Source organism: Solanum verrucosum, unplaced genomic scaffold (assembly GCF_900185275.1).
Source record: "Solanum verrucosum unplaced genomic scaffold, falcon-dt-bn FXZP01000205.1, whole genome shotgun sequence".
Taxonomy (NCBI): domain Eukaryota; kingdom Viridiplantae; phylum Streptophyta; class Magnoliopsida; order Solanales; family Solanaceae; genus Solanum; species Solanum verrucosum.
The window spans coordinates 514,572-531,413 of NW_026019950.1; the positions used below are offsets into that span (position 1 = coordinate 514,572).

Here is a 16,842-nt window from a genome sequence, read left to right on the forward strand (position 1 = left end):
CAATTAATTAAAACATTTTCACCATATTGCTTAAAGCCCCAGAACTAGACTGTAAATTTTACTTTTGGGCTAATAGGTTTGCAGATTCCTTGGAATCATTAGTAAAAGCACGCTTAAATGAACTAAAATCCAAAATGCCAAATCAAGTTTCTGAAGATAATAGAAGCTGCAATAGAACTATGAACTCTAGATTCAGGGTCATGTAAAGATAACATTTTCAGCTGCAAATGTTACTACATGTAATTTCCTGGTTTTACCTTTTGTTTCGTCTGAGCATAATTTTGCCATCATAATATCAACTTTAAGCATTTACTGTATGTTTTTCTTAAACATTTCGCGCCAAAATTGACCTCACTAATCACCACCATGGAAGATTCACAAATAAGAAGGATTAATAAGTTTAGGTATAGGTATTCACACCATGCATATCAGTAACAAAAAATTAGTGAATTCATCGCTAACTGCCTGGGCAAGTCGAACACCATCCTTCAAGGATTGGAACGAAGGATACTTGGTAATTCTCCTGCTGCAACATTATTGAGCTAACATAATAAGAAGTTCACTTTGAATGAATCAAAATAATAACCAAATGTCAATTTGAGCATTATCATAGTTCCCCAAAAGGAAAGCTTTATATCATTCAAAAATCAAGCTATTATATTGAACAGAAAAAAGAAACATCTGTATTTGGGACGAGGATTACTTCACCATAATGCATAATTACAATTAAATAACCATTTTCCAAATGAGAATGTCAACAAAGGCCAAATTCTAATATACAAAGCTTGAAATGAACGTAGAGCAACTGAATCCTTCGAAATTAATATTATTCTTCAGAATTCAATCACCAAATATAACAAATTGATTAACCTCGTCTTCCTCTTTTTTTTTTTTTTTTAATTGGGAGTAGGAAGGTTATAGGGTCAATCAATAAAACCTGTTTTCTGAAATACAGCATTACGAACACGCCGCAAATCCCTTCCTTTCAGCGTCCGCCCAACGCCTTCAAAAACAGAGAACGTCACGTGCGACTGCGCCACCATCACGTGAGGAGGAACCATTTCCTCCCCTTCCACCTCATCTTCCACCTCATCAAACCGGTCTAACCCACCCACCGGTCCATCCTTCTTCTGCCACACGGGCACGTTCACCGGAGCAGATTGATGAAATTTAGGGTAAGAATTAGGATTCGAATTCTCCGAACGAAACACCGGCGGAATCATCTTAGCAGCAGATGTGGCAGATACAGAAGGGTTGAGGGTAGATTTACGACGGACAAGAGGGTGGTGGTCGTCGGTAAGAGCAGCGGAGAGACCGGAATTGGAAGGTTTGTAGAGGGTAGGGGGACGTTGAGGGAGGTGGCGGGTAGGGGTAGGGGGAGAGAAGGAATTAACGACAGTGGAATCAGGGGATTCAGACCAGAAAACATCGCTCTCGTCGAATTCATCAAGGATGTTGTTGTTAGGGTTGGAGTCAGGTTGTTTAAGGAGACCCATGAAGCGGATGGAGGAAGAAGAAGAAGAAGTATTGGTGATGGGAGAAGGCATGGAGTGTTGACTGAGGATCAATGGTGAGAGAGACACAAAATAGGGGGACTCAATTTCTCTTTCTTCTTTTTTACTCCTAATTGTTATTGTTATTATTAAGATTTATGGTGATAAAAAAGTAATGAAGAAGAAGATAATTATTGGTAATGAGAAAGAAAAAAGAAAAGAAGATGCCATGCTAAAGGACACTAATTCGGTTTCAGCTAGCCACACGTTGGGTCGATGAGGGCAATCATGGCAATCGCCGCCCAACTAATTCTCATGTTACGAGTTAATCACACTTTCCGGCTTTCTAGTATGAATACGGTAATTGGTTTTATTTTTTCGCGGGGCATGTCATCTTATAATTAAAGAATATTTGTTTTGTTTTAAATTTTACATCAAACTAAAATTATACACTTTCTTTTTACGGTTTATATAATTCATTTTTTTAATCGAATTAAAAAAAAAACATTTTTATATTAACGGTCCGAGTGCCCATGCGATATAAATCATAATATAAATTGAAGTTTATTTGGAGATGTAGTAGATATTGAAATTTTGTGGGATTCTATGAGATGTGTCAATTCGAGTTGAGACTCTAAAAGGTGTGCTAAATTTTAATTAGAATTCTTAGAGGCTACTCAACTCTAAACTCTAATTCAGGCATTTACAAAAGCAATTATATTCCCTTTAAAAAACATCTAGAATATTCTACAAATTCATGAAATATTCATAAAGAGATCAAATCGAAATCATCCTAGTTTGAGAAATACGTCACTAACGACCCTCAAATTATGGAGAGATCTTATTACGATAGAAGAATCAAGAGAGGAGCGGAATTGTACCCGCACTATTTGTCAAAAAAAAACTGTGTTGCTTGATATTTTATTTGTGATCACAATTTATTTTTTGTCACTTTAAAATCTGTTGCAAACAAATTGGCACGCCTAGTGGGACCAAATCTGCCCTTCATCTTTTCTTTCACGGATCAAATATGTAAATCTGAAGTCAAAAAATCGTAAAGGTGGAAGCATGAGTACTTCAGGTCTCGTCTTTGAGTTTCATCGAGTTTGCTCTCCGACAAGCCTTGTAGCAGGGAACATTTGTAGACATATTTGTGGGACTCTACAGGACGTTTTCAATTCTAGTTGGAAATAGGGATGTCAAAAGAATATGAAGGATTGACCGATCCGACCCGACCCAATTTATATCATTTTTTTCAATAAAATCGTGGATTTTTATTTAAGTGTACAACCGTCCTGAATAATAGGGATGGTCTTTTTACGTTATAAAAAAAAACCCAAAAAATTCTCAAACCGAACCAAATGACCTTACGTGTATGTAAATATATTTTATATATTAACAATATGTTAAATCTAATATATAAATATATTTTATAATATTTTTCAAATATAAATATAACCTAAGTCCTAGGCCTACAGTGACTGGACGACTTTAGGTCTTTGCTCTTTAATTAACATTTACTTATTATGTTTAAATTTAAAAGATACTATAATAGACACTCCATCAAAGAATATGAGAAAATATATGCAAGCATTCTTATTAAATGTTTAAGATCAAACAATACGACAACAAAGATTGTACATTCTTGACTTCTTGGTGAAGAATTAAAGTGTTTCCTCAAGAACATACTTGCGAAAGAAATGTTTTGAAAATAGTATATTTTGAAGTGCGCAATAGGCATGTTCTGATCAGATGTGATCGGATGGATGATTATATAAAAAATTTATCGAAAAACTCCTACTATATAATTGCTAAGGATGGATATGCATATCAAATGAGGCCTTTTATTTATGATGCAAACTTCAAAGCTGGTGAAGAGACGACAAAGGCTACGATTTGGATTTCATTCCCTCATTTGCTGTCAACATTCTTTGTGAAGGAAGTCTTGTTCTCACTGACTTCTGTGGTTGGGAAGCCCTTCAATTGGATCTTGCTACGATAAATAAGACCCGACCAAGTTGTGCTAGAGTGAAGGTCCAAGTGGATATGCTTACTGAGAAGCCTGAGTTTGTACAAATGCAGTTAGAAGATGAATCCATTCTTGAGAAAAGAATTATTAATATGAGAATACAATATGATTTTTTACCTGCTTGTTGCATGAAGTGTAAATTACAAGGGCATGGAGAAGAAGAGTGTAGGGTCTTACATCCAGAGTTAGTACAACAGTATGATGACACTCAAAATACAACACAGAACATTGACACCACACAACTATACAAGGGGGTAGTAAAGAGTAAATGGAAGCCTTAAAACAGGAGCTTTACAAAGAAAGTTGGGGAACTGATGACTGTTAAGGGACTGGAAAGGAAAGGCATCAACGAGAACATCAATCATTTTGCTATTCTTAATAAAAATGACTAGTGGAGGAGGAGGTCGTAGAGGTAGAGGTGTAAAATCAGAAGCAGATAGATGAGCTGATGGTTATAAGGGTTGAGAGTACACATGGACAGGACTACAAGACTAATGAAAAACTTGAAATGGAAAACAAAGAATATGGATAAATAATTGAAGATTGTGGCAAAAATGATGGGGTTGTTTCGGTTTACAACAAGGATATCATGCTTCTTAATGGATGGGTTAGTAGTGCAATGCAGAGAGGAGATGAAGAGGATGAAGGAACTTCACATAATCATTTGTCTAATAAACTGAATTTACTGAAAGTTGATTATCAGATTCCTTTACAAATTTTGGACCCAAACGAAGCATGGTATCCTGTACAACTACAGGGTTCAATAATACAAGGAGGGATTGAGGAGGTTCATAATATGACAGAGTTGGCAGTGGTCTGTCCAAAATCACCACCAGTTCAAACATTACATGAAATAGTGTCACATCAAGGGGCAATAGAGGTACAGGATAAAGGTCTCACACAGTCTAGTGATGTTGAAGATAAGGGGAAAAGGAAAACCTGCAGGTGGAGAACTTGGTGTTTAATGAAGCAAGTGTTTCACCTGAAACAGTAATCACACATAAATGCAAGAATAAAGGGGAAGTATTACCCACAAGATCAAATCCAAAGAGAGGGGCTAAGAATAGGGTCAAATGATGTTGAAGTCCTTATTTTGGAATGTGAGGTCTGTTAGATCTCAAAATTCATTACATAGAATTCAGATGTTACATAGACATCACAAATTTAATATTATAGCATTTATGGAACCTTTTCAGAATGTTGATAACATTCAAAGATTCAAAAGAAGATTGGGTATGTAGTATTGTAATTATAACTGCAATGGTAAAATATGGGTGTTTATTCAATAACATATTCAGGTAGAGGAGTTGGCAGACTCTGATCAGATGCTGACTCTGAAATTGTTGTTTCTGAAAAATAATCAACATTTAATTGTTTCTATCGTGTATGCAAAGTGTGATGCTGAGAAGAGGATACAATTATGGAATGATATTTATTGTATTAGCAATGATATTCAGAATTCACCCTAGCTGATTAGGGGAAATTTTAATGTCATTATGAGTGACGAGGAGAAGATTGGTGGTCTGCCTGTATATCCTAATGAGTAAGAGGATTTTGCATTTTGTGTGAACTCTTGTGATCTGGTGGAAGTCAATTTCAAAGTGAGTCTTTTTACATGGTGGAATGGGAGGATTGATGATCAATGTATATTTAAAAGACTGGATAGGTACATAATGAACCAAGTTGGTCTTGGCTATTTTGGGTTGGTGGAATCTTAACATTTGGCAAGAACAGGGTCTGATCATGCTCCTAGCTACTAACTTGTGGCCAGAAGACAAATGTTGTTAGGAGACCTTTCAGATTTCTTAAGTTTTGGTCAGAACATGCAGAATTTCAACAGGTAGTGAAGGATAACTAGATTTCAGAAGAAGCAGATGTGTTTATTAGATTGAAACAAAAGATGAAGAAGACTAAAACTGCCTTGTCTAGTTGGAGTAGAGCAACTTTTGGAGATATTTTCAAACAATTATCTATCAGGGATGAGAATGTGAGGGTGAAAGAGGCATTATTTGAAACAAGCCCTACAGCAGGGAATAAAGAGATTTTACAAAAAGCCCAAGCAGAGTTAAAAAAGTATGTGCATTTTGAAGAAGAGTATTGGAGACAGAAGGCAGGTATTCAGTGGTTTACAGAATGGGAGAAGAACATAAGGTTTTTTCACAGTATAGTGAGAGGCAAAAGAAAAAGATTGAGCATAAACAGAATTCAAAATAAGGATGGAGAATGGGTAGAAGGTGAAGAGCTAGTGTCTGCTGCTGCTCATGAGTATTTTCATAAGCAATTCAGAGGTATTCATAATATGGAGGAAGTCCCTCTATTGAGACATATTCAGAAAAGGGTTACTGATGAAGACAACAGAAGATTAAATGATTTTCCTTCAATGGAGGAAGTTAAAAAAGTAGTGTTTGATCTCAATGGGGACAGTGCTAGTGGTCCTGAAGGGTTTACTGGACATTTTTTCCAACAATGTTGGGATATAATTAAGGATGATGTGGTTAATGTGGTTGGTGTTTTCTTTAATGGTGTCACCCTTCCTAAGTCTATTACATATACTAATTTGTACCTACTTCCAAAGAAAGATATTTGTCAATCTTTCTCAGACATGAGGCCAATTAGTTTGAGTAATTTTCTTAATAAAGTGATCTCAAGGGTGATGAATGATAAAGTCGGGGTTTTTCTTCCATCCCTGATTTCAGAAAATCAGTTTGGCTTTGTGAAAGGAAGAAGCATTACTGAAAATGTGTTACTTGCTCAGGAGATTATTGTTGATATCAGAAAAAGGGGTAAGCCAGCAAATGTGGTGATCAAGTTGGATATGGCAAAAATATATGATAGGGTGGAATGGGGCTTTCTTATAAAGGTGTTGGAAGAAATGGGTTTTGACAATAACTTTGTTGATAAAGTCTGGAGACTGGTTGCTAACAACTGGTATTCTATACTTATCACTGGGCAGACTAATGGTTTCTTTCACTCATCTAGGGGAGTGAAACAAGGGGATCCTCTGTCCCCTGTTTTGTTCATACTAACTGCTGAAGTTCTATCTCGAAACTTAAATGTTTTGTTCTGTAATGAGGTCTACAAGGGGTTTGGATTACCAAAATGGAGTGATCAGATCAATCATCTTGTCTATGCGGATGATACTATTATTTTTACATCAGCAGATGGCAATTCATTAGATGTATTGATGACAACTGTGAGAGATTATGAGAAAGCAGTCAGGGCAGATGATTAATAAAGAAAAGAGTTCTTTTTTTGTCTTTCATAATACATCACATGATTTGATTTCAGATATAGAAGCAAAAATTGGCTTTATTAGAGGCAAGTTTCCACTAATGTATTTGGGATGCCCAATTGGTCATGCCAAGAAGAAGAAGGTACACTTTGCAGTATTGATGAAAAAAGTGCACAACAAGTTGCAAGCTTGGAAAGGAAAAATGTTGTCATTTGGAGGTAAGGATGTGTTAATTCATAATGTGTTAAACAACATACCTATTTATCTCTTGTCTACTATTAATCCTCCAAGGTGTGTTATTCCTGATTTGCATAGAGTTTTTGCAAATTTTTTTTGGAAATTTAGGGATGATGGAAATAACAAGCATTGGGTAGCTTGGTCAGATTTATGTAGACCCAAACATGAAGGTGGTGTGGGATTTAGATCTTTGTTTGATATTTCTAAAGCTTTATTTGCTAAACTATGGTGGGTCTTTAGAATAAGAAAGACTTTTTGGTCTGACTTTATGTGGAATACATATTGTAAAAAGGAGAGACCTCAGGTGGTTGAATGGAAAAATGGATTTTTAACGTGGAAGTATATGCTGGAAGCTAGAGATTTGATAGATCAACATATTTGGTGGGAACCTAAGTGTGGCCATTCAAGTATCTGGTATGATAATTTGTCACAATTAAGTACACTGCAGTACATAGTTCCTCTGGACAGTGCTAGAAATGTGCAATTGGATGAAGTGAAACAATGTTTTTTGAATGGGGAATGAAACTATGACTTGCTTCAAACAAGTTTTGGGGATGATAATAGTAGACATGTAAGACAACTCCTGAGGAGTTCAGAAGATGAACAGCAGTGGGATAAACCATGGTGGATGCTGAAGACTTCTGGAAAATTCACTGTAGGTTCTGTATGGGATTTTCTAAGGGAGAAGCAAGAAGTCTGTTTAAAATATAAGTATATTTGGAGTGCAGGAGTTCCTTTTAAGATATTGTTCTTCAATTGGAGGCTATGGAAACAAAGACTTCCTATTGGAGAAGTTCTTATCAGGAACAGGATGGGTGATGGGGTAGTGTGTGGTTGTTGTGATGACGGAGTTCAGGAGACTATTGAACACTTATTTATTAGATGTTCATTCACTAATTCTATATGGAGATATTATGCAGGATCAGCAAGTGTGGAGGGCCCTTTCTTGCAGTTGAAAGATACTTTGTATAAATGGTGGAATGCAGATGTTTCTGCAAAACTTAAACCTGTTTTAATGGTTGTGCCACTGTTTATTTGTTGGCAAGTGTGGAAGAGAAGAAATGGCTTGAAATTTGGTGGTTCTATGTCTTATCTGAGTATGAGAGGAGGGATACAAATAAGTTAATTCTATTGGCTAAGCAGTTGTATCCTTGGATGTACCACCTGCCTAATAACTGGCCTGAATTGGTCATATATTTGACAGGGTATACTCCTAGAATTGGTTGTAAGGTGGTTTATTAGAAATTACCTAGACAAAATACATTCAAATGCAATACAGATGGCTCTTCAAAAGAGAATCCAGGACCAATCTCTTCTGCTTTTTATATTAGAGATGAACAAGGTAACCTTGTGTATACTGAAGGAAATATGATTGGAATATCAAACAATCTCATTGTTGAAGTGGTAGCTATAAGACTAAGGCTGGAATATTGTAGGATCCACAATTTACTCCCACTGATTCTAGAAAATGATTCTTTAGCTGCAATGAAAATGATTGAAGGGGCTTGGCATAGACCTTGGGAAGTGACTATGGAGGTCAGAAGGATACATATTCTGAAGGAAGGTTTGGAGGTGGCCATAGTACACACACTGAGAGAGGTAAACAAACTGGCAGATTTTATGGCTAATATTGTGTTTTCTTTTGCAGGTACAAATCTTATATATTATAACAATTTCCAAGAGTTACCTAGTGAAGCTAAGACAATTCTAAATATGGATAAAAGCCAAATTCCTAATCTAAGGATAAAGAGGATTCAGAATGGAAATTATGCACAAGACAGATGATTGTGATCAAAACATATGAAGAGGCAGATATTTCAAGCTTAAAGAAATACAACATTCATACAATAAAGATGGCGGATATAGTGCGAGTTTATCACAATCGGAGAGACAATGGTACAACAACAGTGAGCAGATTACAGAAAGAGGAAATTACATAAAAAGACAACAATAATAGTGAGTCGATTACAGAATAAGGAAAATACATATACGAGTACAATAACAGTGAGCAGAGTACTGAGCAAGGAAAATATGTAAACAAGCAACAGTAACATTCATATAATACTCTGAAGATTGCGAAAATAACGAGTTTATTCGGAGGGACAATGGTAAAACGACAAAGAGCATATTTCAGATGAAGGAAAATATCTAAGAAGGCTGCAGTAACCTCATTGCAAAGCTTTCGACAGTGGTATTAGCTCCTTGTTGGACTTAACCTGTCAAAGCTAAGGGATGAAGGTTACGAGGTCATTTTTTTGGTATATGCTGAACAAAGATTCAAAGGAAATGAGGCTATCACCTGACATGAAGTTTCGATTGAAGTACACTGAGCGGGAGAAGTCTCTGATTGGGAGGATTTCCTAATGTTAGTGAGACTAGACAACGTTCGTGATGAAATACACCCCAAACTCGTTGTACTATTGTTGTGATTTCAAGTTGCTGGAGGATGGCCGGAAAGACATCGACGACGATGGTTGTTACGGCGAGTCACTTTCCATTTTCCCATTTCCCCTTTCCATTTTTGTTTCTATTTTGTTTATATTTTGTTTCCTACTGACTGATTAGGTGTTGGATCTGGTCCTCTGTTGGGCCTGATCTTCATGTAATGCAGTCCATCAATAAAAAGGGCTTGCCCATTTAAGAAAAAAAAAAAACCAAGCCATACTGATACTGAAGAGAAATCGATATGATTGGGATGGTTTCTAAAAATCTAATTTTTGGCTATACATTACAAAATACCAAAAAAAATTGTGTTGGTATAATTTTTTAAAATAACTGACCGAACCGTCCCATTGACACCCCTAGTTGGAACTCTACAATATGTATTTGATTCTAGTTAGAATTATTTGAGGCTACTCTAACCCTAAAATCAAAATTATGTTCATCCTTCGAAGGCCGTTAGGGGCGTATTTCTTGAACTAGGACGATCCGGATGTGAACACATGTGATTTGGACTTTTTATGTTTTATGTTTTCTCAAAACATAAAAACCCAATAAGTTATAAAAAATATTTAAAATGTCTCAATTTTTTATAAATCTTAATAAATAAGCATAAATTTATAAAATTGCATAATCACTATTACAAATCTATTATTAAAAAACATGCAACATTTATGGGATAAGAGTTTGAAAAATACCCCAACTTTGGTCGAATTTGCTGTTGCGATACTAAACTTTCATGAGGACCTATTACCTCCCTATGCTATTTAATACCGTATTTTAAACATATATATTTGCCCACGTGGACATAAAAAATAATGCAAAATTATAAATAGTAATGTGTCTACGTGAGCACATATATACCTTTAAAATACACTATTAAATAGTTCAGGGGGTAAAAAATATTGTATTAAATAGTCTAGGGAGATAATAGGTCCTTATGAAAGTTTAGTATCGCAACAGCAAATCCGACCAAAGTTGGGGTATTTTTCAAACCCTTATCCCAACATTTATCAAATAAACTTTAATCCAATAAAAAAAAAACTGAACATAAGTTGTAGTGTATTAGTTTTTAATATAATACTCTCACATAGTACATATAATTTTCTCACGTTAAATTTGTATTTCTCGATCATATGACCAAGAAGACGAACCAACATTGTTATTTTGAGTCATTTGTTGGTCAATTTGGTTGATAAATAAATTTCATAAAGAGTAATGAATTTTGGTGAATATAAATGGTAAAGTAGCTAGAAATTGATTTGAAGTAATAATAATTTTTATGTTGGTGAGAATAATCGTTATATGAGATATAAATGGTTTAAAAAGTAATTAATGATATGAATTAATAAATTTAATTTATTTATATATGAAATAAATGGTTAGTAGATATAAATGTGAGGTTGTTTTTACAAAATATAAACTTGAGGGTCAATTTTCTTACATTTAAAAAAAATCTCAAATCGGGATTTGAAATTCTCGAATCATGCTTTTTGGAGAATTTGAGATTTCAAATCATGATATGAAATCATGAGATGAATCAACGTGAAATCACATGTCCAAATACTGATTTCATTTCATAATTTCATATCGCAATATGAAATCGCATGCCCAAACGTCTTTTAATTAAATTTATTTTTAATATATTTATTAGTCTTAACAAAATGATTTATAGTCACACAAATATCTATCACTTATTTTAGACCACAAATTTCAAAAAATTCTTCCTTTTTTAAAAAAAAAACTTTGTATCTAGTCAAATTAACTCATATAAAATAAAATTAAAAAAATAATTTATATAATATCAATACATTATATATACACAATCATTTTGTTGAAAAAAAATAAGTTGGTCCTCATTCGTGCACTTCCAAGCCTAACATAATTATCGAAGGAAGGTCCATGTGAAAATCATGACACGATTTGTATGCTTCTCACTCCATCACAAAGTTTATTTTTTTGTTTTCATCCGGTGTCCGGTACTCATATTGGAGCCCGACTAAATTTGAATTCGCGTCGGAAAGTCCTATATTGGGGGGGTAAAGCACTCCCTAAAGGCAATTTTGTGCCCAAGGGGGTTCGAACCCGAGACCTCTTGGTTAAGGATGAAAGAGTACTTACCATTCCACCACAACCCTCGTTGGTTCCATCACAAAGTTTGAGATGTTAGGTTTTATCTTTTTTGGGACAGTTATTTAATAAAATAATGGAAAAGACCATTTATATGTTGTCTTTTCTTTTATCTCAAGAGAACACAAATACCCTCAAGAGTTAAATATCTAATTTTTTTAGAGACGTGGCAAGTCAAATGAGACTAATTCCTTCACCTAAGCGTTTCATATAGGATTCACTACAAAAGAACTAGACCTTTAGCAGTGACAAAAATTGCTACAAAATCCCAAAATATTACCATTAAAGATTATAAGTGATTTTTTGTAGCGACTAAGATCACCCCTATTAAAAGTCTTCTCCTTTCCTTGACTAATAAACTAGACTATCCACATGAACAAATAAAGCTCAATAGAAATTTCATATGAAAGCCAAGAAAGTTACTTCAGGAAATTCCCTTGGAAAGAAACTAGAAATCTTTGAAGAAAGTCACTAACTTTGGAAAACTTTAGCAAGCAAATTGTTAAATTATGTCTTAGGTCTAACTCACACACCAAAAGCTAGCTCAAAGGGAGGATGCTTGTCCAAGCCTTATAAGGAGTCCACTCATATCATTAACCATCAATGTGAGACTTTTGTCATTCTTTAATACCCCATCTCACGCCCAATACTTAACATCTGGTGCGTGGACAATTTTGATTTTGGGGCCCCCCAACATTGGGTCAGATGAGCCTGCTCTGATACCATGTTAAATTAGGTCTTATACCTAACTCCCACCCCAAAAGATAGCTCAAAGGGAGGAGGATTGCCCAAGTCTTATAAGGAGTCCATCCATCTCATTAACCACCAATGTTGGACTTTTGTCATTCTTTAACACAAATGGAAGCAACTTGTAATTAGCCAAAAAGAGAGCAATTACATTTACTCCTACCCTTTCTATGAGATGAGCATTTTACTAAAAATATTTGTCTCATATTATTTTATTATTTATTAAATTGAGAAATAATTAATTAATTTTTCTCATTTTACCTCTACAACTAATATGACCTTTGGAAGTTTAAACAAATTTTGTAGATCTATTTTATTTTTTAGAAAAAGACTAAAAAATATGAATAGTAAAAAAATCAATAAAATTAATTAATATACTCATAATTTCTTAATTATCGTATAACATAGAAAGTGTTCGACGTCCGTTATATAGGACGCAGAGCACAACTAATAGTCAAAACCCCAGAAAAATAGAAGAAAAACTTTTCTGGCTGGCTGGCTGGCACATCACAATAATGGACAAAAATAAGAAAATGGTAATACACACGTGACTTTCACTGTGGCATGTTTTTAATAAAAATAGATGGATCACAGCCGCCCCAGCTATATTGAAACACTAATAAATAATTTTGAAATAAAATAATAAAATTATTTTATTTTATGTTTGACTATAAATATTAATTAAGTTTAAAATTATTGTATTTTTAATATTTATACGAAAATGGTGAATGTAGCTAATTACATACAGAGAGGATAAACTAACTAATTTCATGAAATGTCCTTATCAATTTTATCTTGTATAATCACAAATTAAAAAAACAATGTTTCTCATATGTTACAATTTGAATAAAAGAAAATAATTTTTTTTATCTCGTATATATAAAAAGAAAAATTACATAATTATACTTCATTGTCATACTCATATATATTATTATTACCTATACTTTTAAAATATTACGTATCTTACTACTAATTAAGAGTTATTTTACGTATATCTTCAACTTAGATTCATATATTTTTGCTACCAGTTACACAAAAAAGGGAGAGAGGCGAACAAAATTGGGAAGGAAGGCGAGTGAGACTTGTATGTATGTCATATACATGTGAATCACATTAGATACATGTATATGCATGTATCTGGAGTGATTCGCAGTGGCGAGTGAGATGGGAGAGAGACGATAAAAGGTGAGTGACATTTGTTAAGTATTCCAAATACGTGTGAATTTATTTGAATACAATGTATCTAGAATAAATTACACTTAAATTTGACACCATATATTCTAGATACATATATTTAAACATATCAAAAAATAACAAAATTTAGTAAAATACGTAATATTACAAATTAGAATATATCTCAATAATTAACTTGAATTTAGGTGAGATTGCAGTATAGAACTTCAAGTTTTCAACAACCACTAACCAGGAAAAACCAAAGTCCGGAATCTAAAAAGGGCGGGCGTAATTTCAACTAAAATTGAAGGGCAATTTCGTATCTGAATTTCTATATAATATTGACCCTGTACTTCCGCCTCCACACGCAAAAAGGGTGTTGGGTGCACAATCGGAGAGAGAAACAGAATCCAAAGAACTCTGTGTGTGTCTCTTTCTCGTGAGTATTTGTAGAAGTTCATAGAGATTCTCAATTTTATTTGATGCAGTATCTATGTAGTTCGATTTGTTTTGTGTTTTAAAGTGATTTTGCCGGTGTTGCAGTAGCAGGAAAAAAATGGCGCCAGATCGGAACTTTCATGCATTTGAGGAGGTCGCTAAGCACAACAAGACCAAAGATTGCTGGCTCATCATCAGCGGAAAGGTTACATCTCTTTCTGTTTTTTCATCTGTTCTTTCTATTGATTTGATTTTAGTTATTTCATGATCTGTGTGGTGTACCGGTTATGGAATTATTATTTTTCTGGTATTTTGAATCTGTTTGTTTTATGAGTTTTCTCGGTGGATATATTTGAGTTGTTGAAGTTGCTGTCACATTGGAATTATCGAATTTATAGTGGTTGGGGATTTTGGTGATAGCTTTGATTTGATCTAGTGAGTTATTTTTACAATTCCAGTTGAATTTTTGTTTGCAAGTTTGAGTAGTTAACTTACTCAGTTTTGGACTCTTCTTTGTACCTGGTGGTGTTTAGTTGAAGTGACCAACTTAGGAACTTGGAATATGTGGGATCAGTAACTTTCCTTAGACTCAACTGGAAAATACAAATGTAATTGATTTTGCTCAATAATAGAAAGTTCAAATCCTAGATCCACCTCATCTTGGAACAAGATTAGGAGTTTGACTTATAAGAAAGGTCTTTCTCATGGAACTAAAGAAAAAAAAACAGAGTTTGGGTAGACTTTAGCCACGTGCGGCGGCTATGCGCATGTGTCCCAAAGTGGCGTATATGTTTTGGTAATGGGTATACTTGAGAAAAAAGGTTTGGAATTCGACCTCCCCTTGTACATTCTAAAAGGGAGCCATGGACTCCATTTTCCCCCCTAATAAAATAAATGAGTTACGTTTTCTATGCATAGTAACTGTCTTTTTTCTGTGTTGATGAAGGTCATGTTGGTAAATATGAATGTAAGTTTCGTATCTAATATTGAAATACACTTAGAGATTTCAGTCAATTGGTTTGCCAATTACTTTGCTACCTTGAAAAAAGAGAGTAGTATTTTAAGTTTTGAGAGTCAGCTCTTTATCTACTCAAATTTTGTGGTGCAGATATGAAAACAAGCATGTGACATTGAACTTGCAATATCTGAAGTTCAGTATTTGCAAATAGTGGATTTGTCATCATTATTTGCTAATGTTGGACTTAAGCATTTCAAATGCTGATGATATATTTCGAAACACTGAGGAGTATTTCAAGTAGAGTAATGGTTTTCGCTCATGAGACTTCTGACTTTCAAGTGATTTCTGTCTGAAGTCTGAACTCACTTTCAACTTTCAACTTTCAACTTTCATCTCTTTCGAACTTTAACTGTAAATGCTCTTTTCTTTTCCTAATTCAATTGAACATTTTCCAAATTCCTATTTACATGAACCCATGAAGAAGGTACTTGTTGAAAAATTGAAAAACAAACTGCAGATCAGATTGCTTCTTAAAAATTTATGAGACTTGACCTAAAGTAGATCTTCAATCTAAAAGTATATAAATATACTTCTACAGCTCAGGGACCTGGTCTCTGTTAGAGATCGATATTTTGAACCTTCTTCGGGCTTCTTGTGTGAGTGAGTCATCCATTTTCTTCAACAGATTTTTGCTCTCTTTTCTTCTCAAGTTGATTGTTCTTCACGAAGTATTTAATGATTTGTATATTAAGGATAGCAAAGTCAAATATATCTAATGCTATGGCTTGAAGGAGATGTTTAGAGATGAGAAACATGTTTTGGTTATGCATCTCGTTTGTCTTCATGTCTCTTTAAGTCCTGCGTCCTGACATGTGAATTTTGTTGAAATATGCTTATGGAGAAAAACCTTAAATAAATCTGAAAAGTGTTATGGTACGGCAAAAGGACGTGTTACTCATGTGATGGTATAAGTTGCTCAATTGGGGGAACTGCCTTGATAATTCCACAAAGGACCATTTGAAGCCTTATGTGCACCTTGTCTCTCTTATCTTTGCTATGCAGTGATATCTTTCATTATTATGATTAACAGTGTTCAAGTCAGTGTAGACCAACTTATATCTCATGTTGGATTATTTTCCTTCAAGGTCTTAAAGAGTTTTATGTTTTTCTTTCCCTATAATGAAATATGAATTTATGTGTGCATATTAAATGTTTTCAGGTGTATGATGTAACTCCGTTCATGGATGATCATCCAGGTGGTGATGAAGTTTTGCTTTCAGCAACTGGTAATACCTGGTTTTCTTCACTTACTGTTTGTTCTTTGGGTATTAAGTGTCGATGGTTTTTGTGTGGCATGAATTCTGATCTTTGTTCTGTTACCAAAAGGGAAAGATGCGACAAATGACTTTGAAGATGTTGGCCACAGTGATTCTGCTAGAGAGATGATGGATAAGTATTACATTGGGGAAATTGACATGTCAACAGTTCCCCTAAAACGTGCTTATATTCCATCGGAACAAACTGCATACAATCCAGACAAGACTCCAGAATTCATTATCAAAATCCTACAGTTCCTTCTACCCATCTTGATCTTGGGCTTGGCCTTAACAGTACGACACTACACCAAGGAGCAGTAATTCTTCTGAATTCCAGTCTGTCAGGCCCTCTTTTCTTGATTTATGTAGTTGTTGAAAGAACACTTGGTTAATCTTTGCTTTAGTTCATTATCGAGCTGCAACAACTGAATGTGGTCGTCAATTTTGTACTGTGCTTCACAATTGCTATGTCCGATGCCTCTTGGCAACACTAGACTTGACCTGGTTCGTGTTTATTAGATATTTGAGAATATTTATCCTTCATGTTTAAATTTTTGTGTTTTCTTCTGGTTAATTTTGTTGCAACCAACCTAACTAAATTTCGGGGCAGCTATTAGTCTATTAGTCATTGCAACCAACCAGCCCTTGGA

The 16,842-nt window shown here is 34.5% G+C and overlaps 3 protein-coding genes and 1 long non-coding RNA gene across 4 annotated transcripts in view; 2 read left to right on the top strand and 2 right to left on the bottom strand.

The window, feature by feature from the left end:
- Nucleotides 1-16,842, top strand: part of LOC125813770 (ubiquitin-60S ribosomal protein L40) — a 275,584-nt gene that overhangs the window by 232,173 nt on the left and 26,569 nt on the right. The window lies entirely within an intron of this gene.
- The window catches only part of LOC125813787 (uncharacterized), a 193,651-nt gene that overhangs the window by 76,634 nt on the left and 100,175 nt on the right, over nucleotides 1-16,842 (bottom strand). The gene's annotated exons all lie outside the window — the stretch shown is intronic.
- LOC125813765 (uncharacterized) lies at nucleotides 640-1,589 on the bottom strand. Its single transcript, XM_049493234.1, has one exon. It carries the CDS (start codon nucleotides 1,545-1,547, stop codon nucleotides 924-926), a length of 624 nt encoding a protein of 207 aa, XP_049349191.1. The 5' UTR covers nucleotides 1,548-1,589; the 3' UTR covers nucleotides 640-923.
- LOC125813769 (cytochrome b5) lies at nucleotides 13,953-16,743 on the top strand. Its single transcript, XM_049493239.1, has 3 exons — nucleotides 13,953-14,123; nucleotides 16,096-16,162; nucleotides 16,263-16,743. Exons 1-3 carry the CDS (start codon nucleotides 14,037-14,039, stop codon nucleotides 16,511-16,513), a joined length of 405 nt encoding a protein of 134 aa, XP_049349196.1. The 5' UTR covers nucleotides 13,953-14,036; the 3' UTR covers nucleotides 16,514-16,743.

Coding starts and splice junctions, on each gene's coding strand:
- LOC125813765 (XM_049493234.1), bottom strand. CDS start 1,547: ATGCCTTCTCCCATCACCAATACTTCTTCTTCTTCTTCCTCCATCCGC.
- LOC125813769 (XM_049493239.1), top strand. CDS start 14,037: ATGGCGCCAGATCGGAACTTTCATGCATTTGAGGAGGTCGCTAAGCAC. Junction 14,124..16,095: donor GGCTCATCATCAGCGGAAAG/GTTACATCTCTT, acceptor AAATGTTTTCAG/GTGTATGATGTAACTCCGTT. Junction 16,163..16,262: donor AGTTTTGCTTTCAGCAACTG/GTAATACCTGGT, acceptor TGTTACCAAAAG/GGAAAGATGCGACAAATGAC.